This window comes from Saccopteryx bilineata, chromosome 1, assembly GCF_036850765.1.
Source record: "Saccopteryx bilineata isolate mSacBil1 chromosome 1, mSacBil1_pri_phased_curated, whole genome shotgun sequence".
Classification (NCBI taxonomy): Eukaryota; Metazoa; Chordata; class Mammalia; order Chiroptera; family Emballonuridae; genus Saccopteryx; species Saccopteryx bilineata.
In genome coordinates this window covers 113,778,187-113,799,073 of record NC_089490.1, presented here as the reverse complement: position 1 = coordinate 113,799,073, position 20,887 = coordinate 113,778,187, and the positions used below count along the sequence as shown (strand labels likewise).

General features: G+C 40.4%; 1 protein-coding gene across 1 annotated transcript in view; it reads left to right on the top strand.

Annotated features, from left to right (window-relative positions):
• The window catches only part of GRIN2B (glutamate ionotropic receptor NMDA type subunit 2B), a 481,700-nt gene that overhangs the window by 126,641 nt on the left and 334,172 nt on the right, over positions 1–20,887 (top strand). The window contains exon 4 of the mRNA XM_066264523.1: positions 5,018–5,446. Coding sequence (XP_066120620.1) covers positions 5,036–5,446 — 411 coding nt within the window. The 5' untranslated portion in view covers positions 5,018–5,035. The remainder of the gene's footprint in view (positions 1–5,017; positions 5,447–20,887) is intronic.

The following is a 20,887-nucleotide window of genomic DNA, read 5'->3' as shown; positions in this document are numbered from 1 at the left end:
AGAGAGAGGAGAAGGAGAGAGAGAAAGTCATGGGGTAGGAGCAGGAAGCATCACCTTGTAGTTGCTTCTCGTGTGTGCCTTGCCCAGGCAAGCCTGGGCTTTCAAACTGGCAACCTCAGCGTTCCAGGTCAGAGCTTTATCCACTGCCCACCACAGGTCAGGCAGAGGCATTTTTAAAGCTACAAAATTTTTAATGTACTCAAAAGAATAGTCTCTGTTGTGTATAAATTTCTAGCTAAGTAGTTTGTTAATCATGCTTTTTAAAAAAATAATTTATCCCTTTACTTATATTTGGTCTCATGGATTTATTTGTTACTCCCAGGTATTTTAGATATTGTTTTATACATGTTAAGCCTATATTTTAAAATTAATCTATGTTCATGATTTTTGTATCTTCTTGGTACTAGTATGTGACATTTCTCATTGTCACTTATGATGTTTTTACCTTTGAATTTTATTTTCTTAATATTAAAAATTTGACAGATATTTCCACATTGCCCTCCAAAAAGGTTATATATATTCTTTCTACCTCACTTGACTTACACTGTATGAGATTCTTTGTTTCCCCATATTCTCTAAAGTGTTAGGCTTATGTATCTTCGCTTTCTGTCTTTATTGGCAGATTGGGAAACTGGGCCTGATGCATTGTTCTGAGACTTCTAATATTCATTTTCCTCACTGCCTATCATATTCTGACCACAGTCTTCTTAATTGGATTACTCCAAATAGTGTCCTGACTGCATTAAAGGATAGTACTTGAAATATTTGACTTAATCATCTATTTAAATCACATTTTATCCTTTCTGTTGGGGTTGCCTCAGGACTTATTTTTTACAGAGGACTGGATTGGCCCAGCTTCTCACTCAGATGTGTCTTCCCTTGAAGTCTACTGTGGGCAGCAGAGTGTGGACTGCTTCCTGCTATAGTTACGGTGCACCACTTGTAGACATGAGGATAGGCTGCTGTAGTCTTTTGCTTGCTGTAGATCTGGAGACCTCTCAACTCAAGCTTCAAGGAGGCAAACAGACGGCCAGTATCTTGCTGTTTTTTTCTTGGCTCTGTTTGTGCATCCTAGTGCCTGAAATCCGGGCCTGATTTGGGGGGTCCACTGTTTCCTATTATTGACCCTGACCTGAATTGACTCTTGAATTCTGACAACTGATAAACTGTCAGTGGAGTTTGTTGCTACTCTGAGGCAATTATATGACATCTTCTCCAGGGAGTTATAACTGTCAGGGAACTATTGAATAATATCGTTTGGGTCCTGTGAGCTTCTTCCGAATGTTCCTCTCAGCCTCTGTCTACCGTTCTGTCCCCCCCCACCTCCCACATGCTGACTTTGTGCTTTCATAAATAGCTAAGATCCCCGAACAGCTTCTATAGAAGCTTAAAGGTAACATCTTTTTCTTCAAAGCACTTCCATATTATTATTTGATCCATACAAAACCTTTTTCAGGCATATAGGTTAGTACATTATCCTGATTTCACCCATAGGGTATAGAAACAGTGAGTAAGTGATTTGTCCATCCTCGGGCACTTAGTTAATGTGGAGCTGGCATTAGAACGTAGCTTGTTTTGGGTTGGTGATTTCATTTATTCTTTAATTGATTTTTTTGTTGTTATTCAGTTATTCATATACTCATACTGAGAGGCAGTGGAATGGAAAGATCAAGGATTTTGGAGACAGGCTAAGTTTGGTTTGAAACTTGATGACATCCTTTTTTTCTGTGTGACCTTGCCATATACTTAGTCTCTCATAAGATGTTTTGTTATTTGTAGTATAAGGAAAAATTATTACTTATAGTGTTTATATGTGATTTAATACTACATGAAAACCACATAGCAATGATAGTGTCCAGCATATGGTATGTTATAGGTAAAATGTTACTATGAATGTATAATATATAAAGTAGGTTATTCTTATAGGTAAAAATAGTTAAATATTGACAATTTTTAATGGTAGGAACTCAGTGGGTACTGTTTATTGAGTCTTTCATTATTATATACGCGGACCCAAAATGCAAATAGAAATTACACAAAGTCTTCTGTGTGTGTCTGTATCTTTTACTAAACTGTGGTTGTGAAGGGTAGAGCCTGCATTAGTTTATTCCCCAACACTAATAACTGTCTGCTAGGTAGCAGGTGCTCAATAAATTCTTACTGAACTGAAAAGGTTCCTGCCCACCTAGAGATTACCAAGTAGTTAAGGTAGGAACATACATGATCATCTAAGTACCTGTATAATTAAACCTTAACAGGTATTCAGACAGACTCATACAGGCCATGCTGATAGTAAAAATGAAACAATTCTCAGTACTATCGGGGGAAGCTGAAGAGCAGGGGAGAGGCGGGGGCAAAGCTTCATGGAGCAGGTGCAGTCAGACTACAGACTAACCATAATCTGTCTGTGGAAGGGAGCAAAATCAATTTGTTTATCTTGGACTACATGCTTTCTTTCAACCAACCCCCTTCTAATGTGTGCAATTGAGTTTGTATTCAAAGCAGCTTCTTTCTTTGTCTCACAGTCCCTCCGTTACTGGTATCTCCCATAATGTACTGCTTTGTACGTGCTTTGCTCTATTCTAAGAATAAAAGAAATGCTCAGGAAAACTAGATTCTATTTTTTGAGTGTCACAACTAGCCATTGCATAACAAACTGTAATATATTGTGTGAAAAGAAATAGAAGAACACAAGAGATACTTTAAAGAGAGCAAATAAAACATCAAAATGAGAGTGTGGAGTGCATTAAAGTTAATAAACTGTCATGGCAGAGTGGACCACTTTTCAATGTGAAAGAATCTGATTCAGGGACTGGTAACTAAATAATTAGAATCCCATTGGAATAAAGTTAGCCGCTAGTCTTGCCAAATCCTAAATCTTTCAGTTCTCCTTGAGAACCAGTCCTTGAAATTGAACAGATTATTATTATCATTTTGCCAGCAGCCCTTTGAGATGCTACACCCATCAGTCTTACTCTGATTATTCAGTGCTGCTCAACTTTATACACTGCTGCTCTGCTTTAAGCTCGAGAAGGAGTAAGTCAGGCCCTGGTGATCTTGCTGGATTGGGTACAATTCATCAGCATGGGATTCCAGGGCTCCTGTAGTCAGTCCGTGTCTCCACAGAGACACATAGACCAGAGAAGTGTCAGGAGTAAACTTTGCTCAGGCACAAACCACAGAGCCACTTGTCTTACTTGCAAGAGATAGACAAGCGATTGATACAGGTCTCCTCTTGGCACTGTGGAAGGATGACTACAACAGCAAGACTTCCAAAGTTCTTTCTGCCAAGAACTGGATTGGATTTTGTGCTTCTTCAGCCACAAAATGTCCCCAGCATCTTACTCCCAAATCATTAATGCCTTTTGCAGTCAGTTTGCTCAGCCTGAACATCCTTATCTCTCTTTATTCAATACCATCATTATTGTTTTCTTTTGTTAACTAAATTCCCAAGGGTTTTAGATCCCTAATATCTTTTTTTTTTTTCAAACAAGCAGGAGATATCAGGGAGTGTTTTCATCCTTGATTATGCTCTATGTTCTCTGGAAAAGAATGAGAATTCCTTCTTCTGGTTTTAGGTACAGTTTGTAGAATATTGCCTTTAAGTATAAAAATGCTAAGTTTATATATTGACTGACTGTTATTTATTGACCTTGGGGACATTATGTAGCCATTTTAAACTTCAGTTTCTCCATATGAAAAATGGGAATAAAATGTTTAATTTGTACGGTTTCAGTGAGGATCAAAGAGAGTTCAAATGAAGAAATGCCTAACAGTACACAGCACATAAGAGAGGTACAATAAATTATTATTTAAAACAAATCAAAACAACCAAAGCCTGACCAGCTCTATTTAAGTAAGAGGAGCTCTTGGGCAACAGTGAGAAATATAGAGAAATTACCAAGCTCTTTGTAAAACCATGTCCTCTGTCTGAGGTCTAAGATTTTGGGGCATATGTGTAATAAAAAGTAGGAGGTGGTTGTAGATAAAGGTGGATTGCATGGAAACATGGAGTCAGTTATTTCAGGGAAGACATTACTCTAAGATGCCATGGAAAATTTTAAATAAGTGGCTCTAACATGACTGTAGTTATCAGTAGTATTTGTCAAAATTCACCATACTTTGATGCATAGACCAATCAAAATAAAACGATTCCTTGTAATAATGAATGATTTGAGAAACAGTGTGATGTAATGTAATGGGATGCAAATTGGCTTAAAAGTCAGATCTGGATTCATATTTGTTTCACTTAAGTGGTTCTTGGCTTTAGATTTCTTAGTTTCTTTAAGTCTTAGCCTCAACATCTATAAAATGGGGTTAACAGTATCTTTCTTATTTCCCCCCACTGAGTTATTATAAAGATCATGTGAAATGTTTTTTAAAGTACTGCCTACATATTGTTTTTTGTTTGTTTTTTGATTTAGTATTAAGAGCCAGATATTGAAAAGGGTTGCTGAAGAATGTTCAGGCCCTTCTCCTCTTTGAGGGGAACATGAAGCAAAGGCAGCACGAATGTAGGGTTACGTATCTGGAGCTTTCTCTATCTAACTTTCCACATACGTGTTTTGTTGCGAGCCTTTGCTATTCCCACGTGACTCCTCGCCTTTCCTGGCCTATGCCATCCCCTTGTCCCAAGAGCAGTTGAAGGTGGATTGTGATAGGAGTGCCAAGGGTCCTGCAGCAGCAGCACGGCCCCCTCTTAGAGACTCCTGGGTCCGTGCACTTTGCATTACTGCTTGGACCGCTTGCATCCTCTTTGCCTCATCTGTCTCTGTCTGTTTCCTGCTAACGGCTATAGCGATGGCATCTTTTATTGACTTGCACAAGGATTTCTGATGCCTTTGAAAGTTTTCTTTTTCTCTCACTCTGCTGAATAAACACAAGAGATTTTAAGAGATTGGGCTAGACACTGGGTTTGCTGATTGGCAAAGGCCCTTGACTTGTGATATCCAGCCTTTTTAAAGACAGGTCACGTTATGTGGGTTGTAATTTAACCACTCTGTCTTTGTGTTTTCAGGGAGTCAACGAGTTGAAGATGAAGCCCAGTGCAGAGTGCTGTTCTCCCAAGTTCTGGTTGGTGTTGGCTGTCCTGGTCGTGTCAGGCAGCAGAGCGCGTTCTCAGAAGAGCCCCCCCAGCATCGGCATTGCTGTCATCCTCGTGGGCACTTCAGACGAGGTGGCTATCAAGGATGCCCACGAGAAAGATGATTTCCACCATCTCTCCGTGGTGCCGCGTGTGGAGCTGGTAGCCATGAATGAGACCGATCCAAAGAGCATCATCACCCGTATCTGTGATCTCATGTCTGACCGGAAGATCCAGGGGGTGGTGTTTGCTGATGACACTGACCAGGAAGCCATCGCCCAGATCCTTGACTTCATTTCAGCCCAGACGCTCACCCCCATCCTGGGCATCCACGGGGGATCCTCTATGATAATGGCAGATAAGGTAAAAGCAGGCTGCAGGGAGATAAGCCTGGTTGGTTTGAATTGAGAACTAAATGATCCATTTGTTTTAATGCAAAACTTAATTATGAAAGATGGTAGGTAGAGAATGCATCGAGTGAATAGATGGACCAGGGATAATTCTAATCACTTGGAGATGAAAGTGAGAAGAAAATGCTGGTAAATAGACACTCACACAGTTTAGAACAGCTTTATGTGTCCATTTTTTTGTAAATGTAGTCACTGAAATAATGAAGAGATACTGAAGTTTGCAGCTCTGTGATCTACTTTCTTGTACACATATGAATAGCTCCTTCAAAATTGGATAATAAGGTATACTCTGTTCTTCTGTGGTAAATAATACATATTCTTCACCCATGTCATTTTCAAGAATATACAGTGAAAAATCCCTTGAAGCAAGTAATTTTTCTTCTTGGAGATACAAATATCATAAAGAAGCACTTCTTGCTGAGGTGTCCATGCTCATCACACATCCATCTGTGCATGTAAATGGATTTAAATGCACAGAACCAGGAGCAGCTGCATTTCTCCATGCTTAGATTTGAAAGCAGTGGTTCTTCCTAAACTGGGTTGCATGTTGGAAGAGCCTTACACACTGCCAATGTGTGGCTCCCACCCCCAGCAGTTCTGCCAATTGACCTAGGTTACTGCCTGGTGTTTACGGTTTTATAAGGTTCCCAGATGATCTAGTGTGCAGTCAAGGCTGAGAATCACTGCCTTTAGGCCTCCAATAAACCCTAATCTCTCCTACATTTTGTTTGCCCATCTTTTCCTTATTCAGTTATTTTTCACTGTTTTATTGCTTATTGCTTAGGTATTGGCATTTTTCTTCTTATTATGTATTGTCCTTCACAGTTATTTCTATCTCAGATTGGTTCATTTCACAAGTACAATATTTACTGTTTTGTTTTTATTACTTGGGGTTTTTTTAATTAATTATATCTTTTCATGGTCATCTTAGACTTCTTAACATCACTTTTAACACTGCCATTAGTTTTTTTAATTAAAAGACATGCTGTGGAGTTAATAATGCTTGTAAATGCCTCAAGACCTAGCACAGACACTATAGGTGTGCTCCTTGGCCAGCTGAGAACCATCACAGTGCAGGGCTTAACCAAGTAAAATAACCTTGTATGATCGCTATTGCCATCTGTTGGCAGCAGGCAGAGATGACTAGGGTCTGTTTCTGAAAAAGCTTCCTGTGTTCAATCCAAGAAAGGTCAAGTGGAAATGGAAAGCACGAAGTGGAGGAACTTTACTAATATAGGAGAAAGATATTGAAAGGTAAAGATATTAAAATCAAATGCTGGTACGAAAAGCCCACACTGAGGGAGGTGAGATAAACTTAAGCAGAACGGGAAATGTCATATTGACAATGGCAAAACTTACTGAGTTTTTGCTTCAGGTAGATTTTTTTGTTAACCTTGTCCTTAGTAAATTATATTTCAGCAGGTGTTTTGTTTGTTTATTTGTTTTAGCAAGAGAGACAGACATACAAGAAGGAAGAGAGATGAGAAGCATCAACTTGTAGTGTGACATTTTAGTTGTTCATTGATTGCTTTTCATATGTGCCTTTACCCAGGGGCTCCGGCCAAGCCAGCAACCTAGGGCTCAAGCCAGTGACCCCACACTCAAGCTGGTGAGCCTACTTTTAAGCCAGATGAGCCCATGCCAGCGACCTTGGGGTTTCAAACCTGGATACTCAGTGTCCCAGGAAGATGTTCTATGCACTGCACCACCATTGGTCAGGCTAGCAGTGGTATTTTGAGGGCACAATATGGCACTGAAAAATGCCAAGGTAGATGAGCCAAAATTTTGAAACATGTAAATGTGCTACTTATTTTGAGAGCAAGACAGGTAAAAATGATTTTTTTTTTTTAAAAAAAAGGGGTATTGTGTAATCAGCCTATGTTATTTTAGGTCCACCACCATTCCACCCCACCTCACCTCACCTCACCCCCCAGCCCTAGTATAAGTGGTTATTGGTTAAATTAATTGGTTGCTTCTCTGTTGTGGCTCCTACCAAGATGCAGATCATGTGGAGAGACTGGGTTATTCTGTTCACTGATAAATCCCGGGTGTTTTAGAACATCTACCATATGCTGGGCACATACTGCTTTGCAGGCATTATTTTTATTTAATACTCTCAACAACCCAATGAGCTAAGTAGTATTACTTATCTCCACTTGCCATATGGGGAAACTGAGGCTCAAAGAGATTAAATAACATGTCCAAAATGATATCGGTAGTAAGTGGCAGCCAGGATGTAACATGGGTTGCTGGCTCCAAAGACCACGTGCTCTGTCACATCTCAAGAAAATGGAGAGACTGGCTAGGGTCCCTGTACCTTTCTATTCATTACTTTGTCTTCTGTGGTGGCTGTTGTCTGACTAAATGCAATTCACCCTTTGATTCATAATGGCATTACTGGAATCTGACTAGAGGAAAGAATGAATGAGCATATGATTAGTATTTAGGGGTAGCACAATGTCATAGAGGGCCCAATGATTACTTCTTTTGGGGAAAAGAGAAGACTGAAGCCAGTGAGGTGGATCCTTCCAGATCTCTGCAGTGCAGTCCCCTTCTGATTTCTTTCCTATCCCCACACACCACTGCATCCAACACCAATATCCCATCTTATCTTTTTTTCTGCATCATAAAAGGGTGATAAGCAATGATTTTTAATCAGTTTCCTAAAATAGCCTAAATAATATCTGAATTTTGATCTAAAAAGAAGAGATTCTGAAAGGTAGGTAGGAAGAGGAAAGAGAAGAAAGGAGGTCCTGATAACTTGGAAGCCAGAGTGGGGTTGGCTGGCTGACTGGGAGCTGGAGACTGCAGCGACAGGTGTGGCCGGCACCGCGGGGCCAGGGGGCAGCGGGCCGCGACTCCGGGAGCTGGGCCCTGGGACATTCACAGGTTTAAAGAGTTTGCATGAAGACAAGTGTAAAGAAACTCCCAGATTTCAGAGAAATAAGCTTTTGGGGCAAGTTTCAAAAATAAAACACCTCATATTCTAAGGTCAGTTTTTTTAAAAATAGGAGTTTATTTTAAGTACCATGACCACATTTTACAAACACAGAATGAGGACACAGAGTTTGACAACTATGAATCAACTACGGGGCAATAGGACAAACATTTGAAAGTGGAACTCATGCAGACAATCTAAGAAATACGCTTCACTGTGTTCGAGGCACAGTCCTTAGGGGCAAAGTTGTCATCTGAAAGATGACAAGCGTTCCATTTTGCTTCCCCCTTCTAGGAGATAGGTCATTGCCACTCTGTTTGGCCTTAGTTTTTGTTTGTTTGTCTGTCTGTTTGTTTGTTTGTTTCTAATAGAATCCACTTAATCAAGTGTCCTTGTGGAAGATTGCATTACAGAGATTAAGTTCCAGATGGAAGAAAGACAGCATGGTTATAAAAATATTTGACAAATGTAGTGAGACACAGGTTTCACATCTGGTCAAATAGCATGTGCTCATTTTTTTTTTGTATACATTGATTAATCAATGCAAACGTTAATTAGTGTTCTACTTTCCCAATGAGGAAACACTCCTTATGCCATGGCCAGAAGAAGCATGGGAACCAGTGGAGTAGAGCTGTCCAAAGCTTGGGGTTTGGAATCAAAGTGGGTTTCAACCACCGGTTCCGAGTGTGAGGATCTGAACTACTTACCAGCCACTCTAAACCTTGGTTTCCCTGCCTGTATAGTGAGGATAGTAATATATTTATTATAGAGTTGTTGAGGATTAAATGAAATAGTACATAGCAGGTGCTTTACTAAGTACCCAGCGTAACATTGAGTAGGCTGAGCTGGAGGTTGTATGGAGCCGCTTGAAGAAAAGGAGAAGGTTTTATGATACAGGAAAAGAATGGGGGTCAAATAGCATCACAACCAACTGTATAGACATTTCTGAACTGGAGACCAATTACTTGTCTTCTGCAATGGCTGAGAACTATGGGTGGGAGCCAGGGTCTTGCCTTTGCCTCACCAGGGGAGCTGATGCTCATCAGTGATCCAGCCACACCGTAGCCAAAAGGGGCTCATTGTGTTATAGAAAAGCTCTAATGGGAAAACTGCTAGTGCTTGTAACAAAAGACTTGTAACAAAAGAATCATAACAGACAGTTTAAAAATGTATGAGGTGATTTTTGGCAGTTTCCCACCTGAGTATAAGGGGTCTAGTTTATTTTTCCGTTATAATTTCTTTTATTCTTTCTGAAATCCTGGATTTAGGATGTCCATCTGAATCCAAATACTGAACTAAAGCTACACGTGTTTTCTTTTTTATCTGGGGGGTTCCCTGATGACTTGCTAAAATCTTTTCTTGGGTTTTTAGGTTTTAATTCAAAGAGGTTAAGTAAGTAATCTGGTATATCACAGTTTATGAGCGAGCGGCAAGGCTGGGGTTCCAACTCCAGAAGGACCTCTTTTGAAGACCGTGCTTTCTATTTATATATTTCTACCTCAAAAAGCAATTAATTAAGAATTGTAAGTCCTGAGTTTTAGACTCCAATTTCATGAGCTTTGGAAATTTGGGCCAACAATCCACTTAAGCTACATGATACTCAGTTTGCAGTTTATAAGATTTAAATTTTGTTTTCTGTCCTATCCACTTTATAACAGTTTGAAGAGAAAAATGAAACAAAATATGTGGAAAATTATTGAAAAGCACTGTGCAAACATATGCTTTAGGTGAGAGAAATAAGGAATGGGGGTAGGGAAACACAGGCTTGTTGACTGTTCTTTTGTTACTGGCTTCAGGACCAATAAAAGTGGTTTGGGCAGGAGGTAGGAACAAATACAGAAAGTGGAAGTTATAGTAGGATCAGGCAAAAAGATGTGAGATCCATTCTTTAATGTTGCAAGAATGGAAGAGAAAAGGTTATGATGAGTAAAGAGCCTGGGTGTGGAAATAGGTGGCTGGATTAGAGTGCATGCAGCACAGGAGCTAAAGCATGCATCACACTTATTAAAGGACATGTTAAAACAATCTTGCTCTGGAATCCGTTGCTATCATTTTTTTCTCACTTGCTTGGTTGAAATTTTTTGCTTTGAATAACACTTTTTTTTATGTGACAGAGACAGAGAGAGGGACAGATAGGGACAGACAGACAGGAAGAGAGAGAGATAAGAAGCATCAGTTCTTTGTTGCAGCTCCTCAGTCTCCTTAGTTGTTCATTGATTGCTTTTTCATATGTGCCTTGACCAAGGGTCTGCAGCACAGTGAGTGACCCCTTGATCAAACCAGCGACTTTAGGCTCAAACCAGCGACCTTGGGCTTCAAGCCAGAGACCTTTGGGCTCAAGCCAGCGACCATGGGGTCATATCTATGATCCCACACTCAAGCCAGCAACCCTGCACTCAAGCTGGTGAACCCATGCTCAAGCCAGATGAACCCACGCTCAAGCTGGCAACCTTGGGGTTTCAAACCTGGGTCCTCTGTGTCCCAGTTCGATGCTCTATCTACTGCGCCATCACCTGGTCAGGTGCTTTCAATAGCACTCTTATTTTTCTGTGCAGAGAACCATATTTTGGAATCCATCTGGGGCTAGGAAGATGACCCCTACTCCTCTTTGGTCTCTTCTTGATCTCCCCCATCTCCCCTCCCCCAACCCCACATCATACACACCAAATAGCAAGGTATTTGGAGAGAGAGTAGATGAGCTAGCAGTCATGTGTGACACTATAAATAGTCTGTTGCCTTCCAATTGCTAATGTGAATTTCCATATCCAACACAATCTATTTTTTTTTTTTTGTATTTTTCTGAAGTGAGAAGCTGGAGGCAGAGAGACAGACTCCCACATGCGCTGAACCGGGATCCACCTGGCATGCCCACCAGGAGCGATGTTCTATGCATCTGGGGCATTGCTCCATTGCAACTGGAGCCATTTTAGCACCCGAGGTGAAGGCCATGGAGCTGTCCTCAGTGCCTGGGCCAACTTTGCTCCAATAGAGCCTCGGCTGCAGGAAGGAAAGAGAGAGATAGAGAGGAAGGAGATGGGGAAGGTGGAGAAGCAGATGGGTGCTTCTCCTATGTGCCTTGGCTGGGAATCGAACCTGGGACTTCCACATGCTGGGCCAATGCTTTACCACTGAGCCAACTGGCCAAGGCCCCAACACAATCTAGAAACCAACATAGCTAGGCTACTCATAATTACTCTGTGCCTCTTTGCTAATTTGGTGTCATTTAGTGTTTTGTTTTGTTTCATTTTTACCTTCTTTTACTTGTTTATCATTTGGTCATCCTTGGGATAGAGCAAACGGTTATGTTATAGCATTTCTTTTTTTCTTTTTTTTTTTTTTGTATTTTTCTGAAGTTGGAAACAGGGAGGCAGTCAGACAGACTCCCGCATGCGCCTGACTGGGATCCACCCCTCATGCCCACCAGGGGGCAATGTTCTGCTCATCTAGGGCGTTGCTTTGTTGCAACCAGGGCCATTCTAGCTCCTGAGGCAGAGGCCATGGAGCAATCCTCAGTGCCTTGGCCAACTTTGCTCCAATGGAGCCCTGGCTGCAGGAAGGGAAGAGAGAGACAGAGAGGAAGGAGAGGGGGAGGGGTGGAGAAGGAGATGGGCGCTTCTCCTGTGTGCCCTGGCCGGGAATCGAACCCAGGACTCCTGCATGCCAGGCCGATGCTCTACCACTGAGCCAACTGGCTAGGGCTTATAGCATTTCTTGAATGAGGTCAGAGTTAAGATGTAGAGGTGGGAAAGGCAAGGGGTTTTAAAGAAACTTATATAGTATGCTGACTTTGTGTCAATCATGATGTTAATGACCTTTTTAATTCTTATGCAATACTCGAGGTAACTAGTCATATTTCTTTGATTGATGGGGAAACAAAATCAGTGTGTTTATGTACACTGGCTAGTCACATAGCTAGAGAGGTAGTGGGACTAAGATCTGATTCCAAGTATGTTTGAATTTAAAGCTTTTTGGTTGACTTTAAATCCCCAGTCCACACACTGAGGACATCCGGGAAAAGCTAGGACAGAGTGGCCTGCCTGGATATCGGTTACTCCTCTCCCATTTTCCCTGATTCCCTGAACTATAGTTCGGGGAGGGTTGGGGGGCCATTCTCTCTAAGACACTGTAAACATTGCAGTGGTGCAGCCCTCAAGTCTGTCTGAATTATAGTCTTTCCACCTGCTTCTGTGGACTGTATTTTTGGTTGGCCAACATATTCTTTCTTTTAAAATTGGAGCTAGGTTTTGTTTCAAGAAACTGGTCATTTGAAATCCAGGTATAGTTTTAATGCTTAAAAAATTAAGACTCCAGAAATTGCTTTAGACATTCATAGAAATAAAAGTGCTTGGTGCTAGAAAGTAACACATGAGCCATTGCTTCTTAAACACCCTGCAGGAAGTGAAGCTGTGTCTGCTGGGAGGTTGTGGGACAGTGTGAAGACAGTGCAGCCTTTTAGGCCAGTAGATTTGAGCCATGCACATTCCCAGCCACGTGATCTTTGTTGTGCTTTGTAAACACTTAGCCTCAAAATTTCTATTTGTAAGATGGGGTCAAAATAACACCTAGTTTGTAGTGAGCCTTATGAAGCTTTGTCCCCAGTGCTTGGTAAACTGTAGGCTCTCAGTACAAAGTCTCTTGTATTTCCATATACCAGCTCTCACCTAGATCACTGAGGGAAATAGGGTCCTAATGTTTTCTTGATGACTGAAGGAGAAGAGTTTGCTTCATTTCAGGACTGCAGGATGAACAGCAGCTCACTGGGTTCTACCTCTATGGTGATACAATTACTGATCGTGACATGATCGGGGCTTATCAAGATTTTCAAAGCAGAGACATACAGGGATTTCAATAAACTGATACACACAAGATATAAGCAATAAAGATAAGTCAAGGACATTACTAAAGAAAGCATAGAAAGATAAAATAGTATTTGAATCCAGGGTCATGCATAGATTTGGAAGTGATGATGATATATGAGAAAAAATGAATTATTAAATGAGAGAGATAGTAAAGGTACTAGGTAGGATGTAGCAGTTATAGGTGCAGAAAGGCAGTTAATTTATTAAATGTCACCAGCCAATATTTAATAATTACACTGGTATTGCTGTAAAACTGCTCGGATTACGATTTCTACACCAGGAGTATATTTTTATTCACCTTTCTGAGATTTGTGTAATTCTTATGCCTATTTATAGATGTCAGATCTACAATATATTCAGAATCATATTTTGATATTTTTAGAATAAAAAAGTAGATTTTGTATTTTATTCAAAATTATATATATTTTTTGTAATGTAAAAAATATGGCATCAAAATTATATTTGATTATAAGGTCCAGCATGCATGAGAATAATATTAAAGTTTATTTTTTATTTCTTTATTTCTTTTTTTTTTTTTTTTTTTTTAGAACAAAAAGTTTTGTTGATGTAATTCTATTTTACAGGGACAAAAACACTCAAATTATCATGGGTAGCTGTGAACTTATGAGAAAGGTAACTAACATTGATTGATCATTTACTTTGTCAGCCTTGAGCTAGTCACCTTATATGAGCTTATATATTATATTTTATTTAATTCTTTCATTGACGTTATGAGGCATGTATTTTGCCCCCATCTTGATGATATGGAAATTGTAAATCAGAGAGCTTAACTGTTTTGCCTAAGACCTTTAGGTGTGATTCACTGAGTGGCCTAAATAGATGAGTGCTTATCAGACAAGGCACTTTTCACTCACAGTAGCTTAAAGAAATAGGTGCTATTGATATCTCAGAACAAGTCACCAAGGACAGGGGCTGCTGGGGGTGGTCCCGTGATTCAGTGATGTCAGGCCTGCCCTCTGGGATTTTCTTGGCATTTTTGTCATAGTTGCAAGATGTCTTCCCCACCTTATGCATCCTAGCAACACTCAAAGAAGCCACGGGGTGTGTATTAGATTAAGAAACGTTTTCCCCATATCCTTGATCGCATGAGCCTGAACAATGTTACGTAGCCACCTCCGGGCAGAGGTGGGGGTTACGAGCTTTCTGGTGGAGGTGGCGAGGGTAAAGGGTTGGGAACACCTTTGAAGTTAGTGGACAGTGTCCCTCAAAGGAAGTAAGTGACAGCTTGGAAATTCGACCGATATTTGTGTGATTCTAAAGCCCAAATACCTCTCATCTGTCATTTCTCCTGGTTCACATCAAACTCTGCTTTTGTGCCGTTGGCCGGTTTCCTCACGTGTCTTCTAGAACTGGGACCTTGGCTCATCAGTTATCTACTTGTTTCCCTTAATTACCAATTTACTCCTCCTCTACTGACCTCTTCTCTCTAGCTTAGTGGTTCACAAGAGAGGTTTGGAAATGTATTGGGGCATTTTTTTTTGACATCATAACAACTGGTTTTGCAGGTGTATCTGTGTGTCTGTGTGTCTGTGTGCTACTGGCACTGAGAACCTGCAGACCAAACCTGATACGTGTCCTGTAATATGTGTGATAGTACTCAACCGTCAATAAGAGTTTTACCCAAAGTATTAACTTTGCCCTCATTTCACATGCTCACGTCTCTCCCAGTTAATACACAAACATGAAAGTTTTCCTTGACCTGACTTCTCCCTCCTTTCTCTCCTCCTTTCACAGTTCAGCTCCTTAAAGTGGAGTCTGAAATTGCTGTTTTTACTTTCTCATCCCTCACTTTTTGCAAAATGCCAAATCCAGTGGACTTTTTAAGTCACTCGACCTCCTGTAGCATTGAGCACTGTTGACCCTTTTAGTGCCATTTCAACAATTTTGATGACAAGAATAATTCGATTTGTTGTAAATTTGGTGACAGTGGGAATGAGAAAAAGTAGAATTTAGAATATGGGTGGATCGTATTAGTGGAATTGTGTAGTAAGCAGCTGGATTTGGGACTGAAGGAAAGAGAGTGATTCGGGCTAGAAATGTCGATATGAGCCTCATACGCAAGGAGAAGGCAGTTGAAACAAGGAGGGTAGATGAGATGGCTCTAACTAACACGTGGTTTGAGGAGAGAAGTGTGTCAGGGACAGACCTAACTTTTTATTCTAAACCAGAAAATCAAAGCGCACCATTTGAAGAATGGCCAGAGGAAGTGGAGATAATAAAGGAGTGTAGATGAAACTATTAGCAAGGTAAGAAGAGAACCAGAAGAACAAGGAAAGGGGCATTATAGAAACCAGGCGTGAGTTCCAGGAAGGGGTAGTTAACCAGTCTGGGAATCAATCAGACCACTCCCTTCCCCTCACAAGGGTTACCCACAGTGAAGAGGCCTTGCATTCTCTGTCCCCTCCCCTCCAGCCTCCCCCCCCCATGACCTCCATGCTCACACTTCTTTCTTTTCTTTATGGCCACATGGTAGCTTACCTGTGTTATTCTTTAGAAAATCAGATCTGATTGTTATACTTTCACTGAAAACTCTACACTGGCTTCCCACAGCATGGAATATGACATCTTTTATGATCTGGTCCTGGGCCACCTCTATAAGATTTTCTCTTAACCTTCCTGAATGGTCCTGCCCCTTTTACATCCGTGATTTTGTTTGTGCTACTTCCTCTCCTTAGAACATCCTCTTCCTTGTCCACCTGGAAACACCTACTCACTTTTAGAGAGAAGTCATGGCACTTCTGTGAATACTTTTCTAACTCACCTCTTCACAGAATCTCTCCACACCACCCCCTTTTTATGCACTTCACCTGTGCTTTATTTATGCTTTTAGTTTAACTGTCTTGTTTACCTGTTTGTCTCACTTGGTATTCAGTGGGCTCACTGTGGGGTCAGGGCCACGAATTACTGGTTTTTGTATTCCCAGCACATGCTGTAGGGTTGGGAACATAGAAATAGCTAGCTTTTATTAAACAATGAACAATTATTAAACTGTGCTCTCTATATAAACACTGTAGTGGATTGAATGGTGGTCCCCTCAAACATGTATGTCTATGTCCCAACTTGTAGAACCTGTGAATGTGACCTTATTGGGGAAAGGGTCTTTTCAAATGGAATTAAGTTAAGGATTTTATGATGATATCATCTTGGATTGGTTGGATTAGTTGGGTCGTCCTTAAATCCAGTGACAAATGTCTTTATAAGAGATAAAAGAGGAGCCTGACCTGTGGTGGCGCAGTGAATAAAGCGTTGACCTGGAAATGCTGAGGTCGCCGGTTCGAAACCCTGGGCTTGCCTGGCCAAGGCACATATGGGAGTTGATGCTTCCAGCTCCTCCCCCCTGTCTCTCACCTCTCTCTCTCTCTCCCTCCCTCCCTCTCTCCTCTCTAAAATAAATAAATAAATAAATCAAATAAAATTAAAAGAGATAGAAGAGGAGAAGACAGAGATATAAAAGGGAAGTCTTTGTAAAGAGAGGTGAAGATGGGAATCATTTAACCTCAAGCCAAGGAAGCCACCAGAAGCTAGAAGAAACAAAGAGAATTTTTCCCTCAGAGCCTTGAGAGGGAACATGACCCTACAAACCTTGTTTTCAGGCTTCTGGCCTCTAGAACTGTGAGAAAATAAATTTCTGTTGTTTTAAGCCACCAAGTATATGGTAATTTGTTATGGAAGCCCTGGGAAGTGTACATACCATAGTTAAGAGGAGGACCTCTGGAATCTCACGGCATAGGTTGTTCCTGGCTCTTCCATTCATTGTGTGACCTTTGGCAAATTACTTCATTTTTCTGTGCCTTTGGTTCCTTATCTATAAAATAGTGAAAAAGTCAACTCTATTTCTTAAGATTATTAAGATATTAAAAATGCTAAGAAAAGGCCTGGCAAATAGTAGGAATCAGTAAGTGTATATCTGTGGGAGGTGTTCAGTAAGTCCCTGTTGGGTAGACAAACGAGAGAGGATGATAATATAAACAGAAACAGAAGCTATCAACAGAGTGATCTAAACTCACCTGGCTCTGTGGTCACTGGGCATGCTCTTCGGGAGCTCTGTGCAAAGGCGCAGCTCTGCCAGTCTGGCCCATGCCAGGCCTGGGACAATGCTGAGGGGTGGAGTGTTCATGTTCTGTGTAGCTGTTCTACTGCCGAGACCTCACTGCATTTACCAGGCATTGAAGTCTTTCTCATAGTGCTTTCCTTTCTGCACTTTTCTCTCTTTGCCTATGGTATTGCTTCTTTGTTTTGTGTGCATATGCATGTGTGTGTGTATTTTCAAGTGTGGTTGTAGGTGTCATTATCCTTTCCAGCGCACAGGGTGGTGCCTCTCACCTGAGGCTGCCGTCCCAATCCGCAGTCCTCACGGAGTCAGATATTTCTTCTTATTCACGCTCAAATCAGAACCCCTGCTGTCTTCCTTTTATTCTACACATTTCAGGGTTCTTATCACTGAAATTAAATGTAATAGGTTATTTATTAACTGTCTCTCCTGCTAGACTACAGGTTTCATAAGGGCAGGAACTATGTCTTGTTCGTTTCTGTATCCCTAGATCCTAACATACAGCTTGGCATATGGTAAACCCTTAATACATATTTATTAAGTGTGTGTATGGATTAATTATTTCACTGCAGCAGATATCAATTGCAATTAAGAGAAATGTATTTTAAACTTAGATGAAAATGGGTGGTAAAATTAATCTCTGGTTATAGGCAAATACATTTCTCACCTCTCTCTAAGCTTGTATCTCCATACCCGTTTTCTTCTTCCCGCCTGCCCAATACCTGCAGTCAACAACCTGACGCGTTCCTAGTTACAACACTCATGTCCATATTCTAGCAGACAGACATGGCAAAGGGGCTGTCTCCATTTAGGAGTGCAGTCTGACGTAGCAGAACCAAATTTCTTTCATGCAAAGCAGTTGGGTGCCAGTGATAATCTTGACTTCATTAGCGCTCTTTCAAAAGAGCAAGCAGAAAGAAAAACTTTTCTTACAAGTCTCAAAAGACAAAATATTCAATTTATCCAACATGCTCATCAGCAGGGCATTACCAACTAATTTAATCAATGCAAATAAGTTTCCAAAGGTAGTAGCAAGAGATTTTTTAAACTTCCTTTAGCAAACAACATTCTTTCTCATTTACTTATTCATTCATTCAAAAAAAATATTTATTATGCATCTCATAGGTATCAGGAACTGTTTAAAATTCTGGAGATCTAGTCAATATGAGACACGTCCTCCTGGTGCCTCGACTGACAAGAAATAAACACACAAATTAAACAGTGTTATTTGAGGTGGTGGTAAAACCTTTAATAAAAATCGCAGAGAGGAATATTGTGCACTATGCTCGTTAGGATCATCAGGGATGGTCTCAGAAGAGGTAGCACTTGAGATTTGTATGATGAGAAGGATCAAGATGTGTGCAGATCTGAGGAACAGCATTTTGGCAGAGGAAACAGCAAACGTGAAGGCCTTGAAGTGGGAGCATGTTTGTTTTTTGTGTGCTTGGTTTGGTTTTTGATGAGTGGCAGGGAGGTCAGCAGAGTTGGAAGATCGTAGGTGATGTGGGCAATGACAGAAAGGAGGGTGGAAAGGTACTGTGGGGTCAGATCATGTGGGGCCTGAGAGTGCTGCACAGAGGTGGATATTTTAAAATTTCATTCCAGAAGGTGTAAGAAGGGAGTGATGTAACTTGCTTTAGCATATTTTTAAATGAAAGCAGTTAATATAGTGGATGGAATATATGATATATATACCTTAGAGCCATTTTAACTCTTGGCTTCTCCTTTTAGAAGCCATGTGACCTCTTGCCATGTTGTGCGACTTCTGTGACTCGTTTTTTTATTTTCACAATGGGGTTAATACTCATCAACCTTGAAGAACTATTATAAGGTAAAATGAAATAACCTTTAACAAACTTATTACTCTTTCAGGAACATGCCTGGTTTTGAATAAACGGCTGCTATTATTATTTCTAGTAGTATTGAAACACGAATTCCTCTTGAATCAGGCCTCATTTATTTTTGCTATATCTATGAATTATGCAGTTTATATTGTTGGTTTTTTTTTTGTTTTTTTTTTTAATAAATTTTTATTAATGGTAATGGGATGACATTAACAAATCAGGGTACATATATTCAAAGAAAACATGTCTAGGTTATTTTGTCACCAAATTATGTTGCAAACCCCTCGCACAAAGTCAGATTGTCCTCCGTCACCCTCTATCTAGTTCTCTATGCCCCTCCCCCTCCCCCTAACTCTCTCCCTCCCTCCTTCCCATGTCCTCCCTCCCCCCCCACCCTTGGTAACCACCACACTCTTGTCCATGTCTCTTAGTCTCATTTTTATGTTCCACCAATGTATGGAATCATGTAGTTCTTGTTTTTTTCTGATTTACTTATTTCACTCCTTATAATGTTATCAAGATCCCACCATTTTGCTGTAAATGATCTGATGTCATCATTTCTTATGGCTGAGTAGTATTCCATAGTGTATATGTGCCACATCTTCTTTATCCAGTCTTCTATTGAAGGGCTTTTTGGTTGTTTCCATGTCTTGGCCACTGTGAAAAGTGCTGCAATGAACATGGGGCTACATGTGTCTTCACGTATCAATGTTTCTGAGGTTTTGGGGTATATACCCAGTAGAGGGATTGCTGGGTCATAAGGTAGTTCTATTTGCAGTTTTTTGAGGAACCACCATACTTTCCTCCATAATGGTTGTACTACTTTACATTCCCACCAACAGTGAATGAGGGTTCCTTTTTCTCCACAACCTCTCCAACATTTGCTATTACCCGTCTTGTTGATAATAGCTAATCTAACAGGAGTGAGGTGGTATCTCATTGTAGTTTTGATTTGCATTTCTCTAATAACTAATGAAGCTGAGCATCTTTTCATATATCTGTTGGCCATTTGTATCTCTTCCTGGGAGAAGTGTCTGTTCATGTCCTCTTCCCATTTTTTTATTGGATTGTTTGTTTGTTTGTTGTTGAGTTTTATGAGTTCTTTGTAAATTTTGGATATTAGGCCCTTATCTGAGCTGTCGTTTGAAAATATCAGTTCCCATATAGTTGGCTGTCTGTTTATTTTGATATCAGTTTCTCTTGCTGAGCAAAAACTTTTAATTCTGATGTAGTCCCATTCATTTATCTTTGCCTTCACTTCTCTTGCCATTGGAGTCAAGTTCATAAAATGTTCTTTAAAACCCAGGTCCATGATTTTAGTACCTATGTCTTCTTCTATGTACTTTATTGTTTCAGGTCTTATATTTAGGTCTTTGATCCATTTTGAATTAATTTTAGTACACGGGGACAGACTGTAGTCGAGTTTCATTCTTTTGCATGTGGCTTTCCAGTTTTCCCAACACCATTTGTTGAAGAGGCTTTCTTTTCTCCATTGTGTGTTGTTGGCCCCTTTATCAAAGATTATTTGACCATATATATGTGGTTTTATTTCTGGGCTTTCTATTCTGTTCCATTGGTCTGAGTGTCTATTTTTTTGCCAATACCATGCTGTTTTGATTATCGTGGCCCTATAATATAGTTTAAAGTCAGGTATTGTAATGCCCCCAGCTTCATTCTTTTT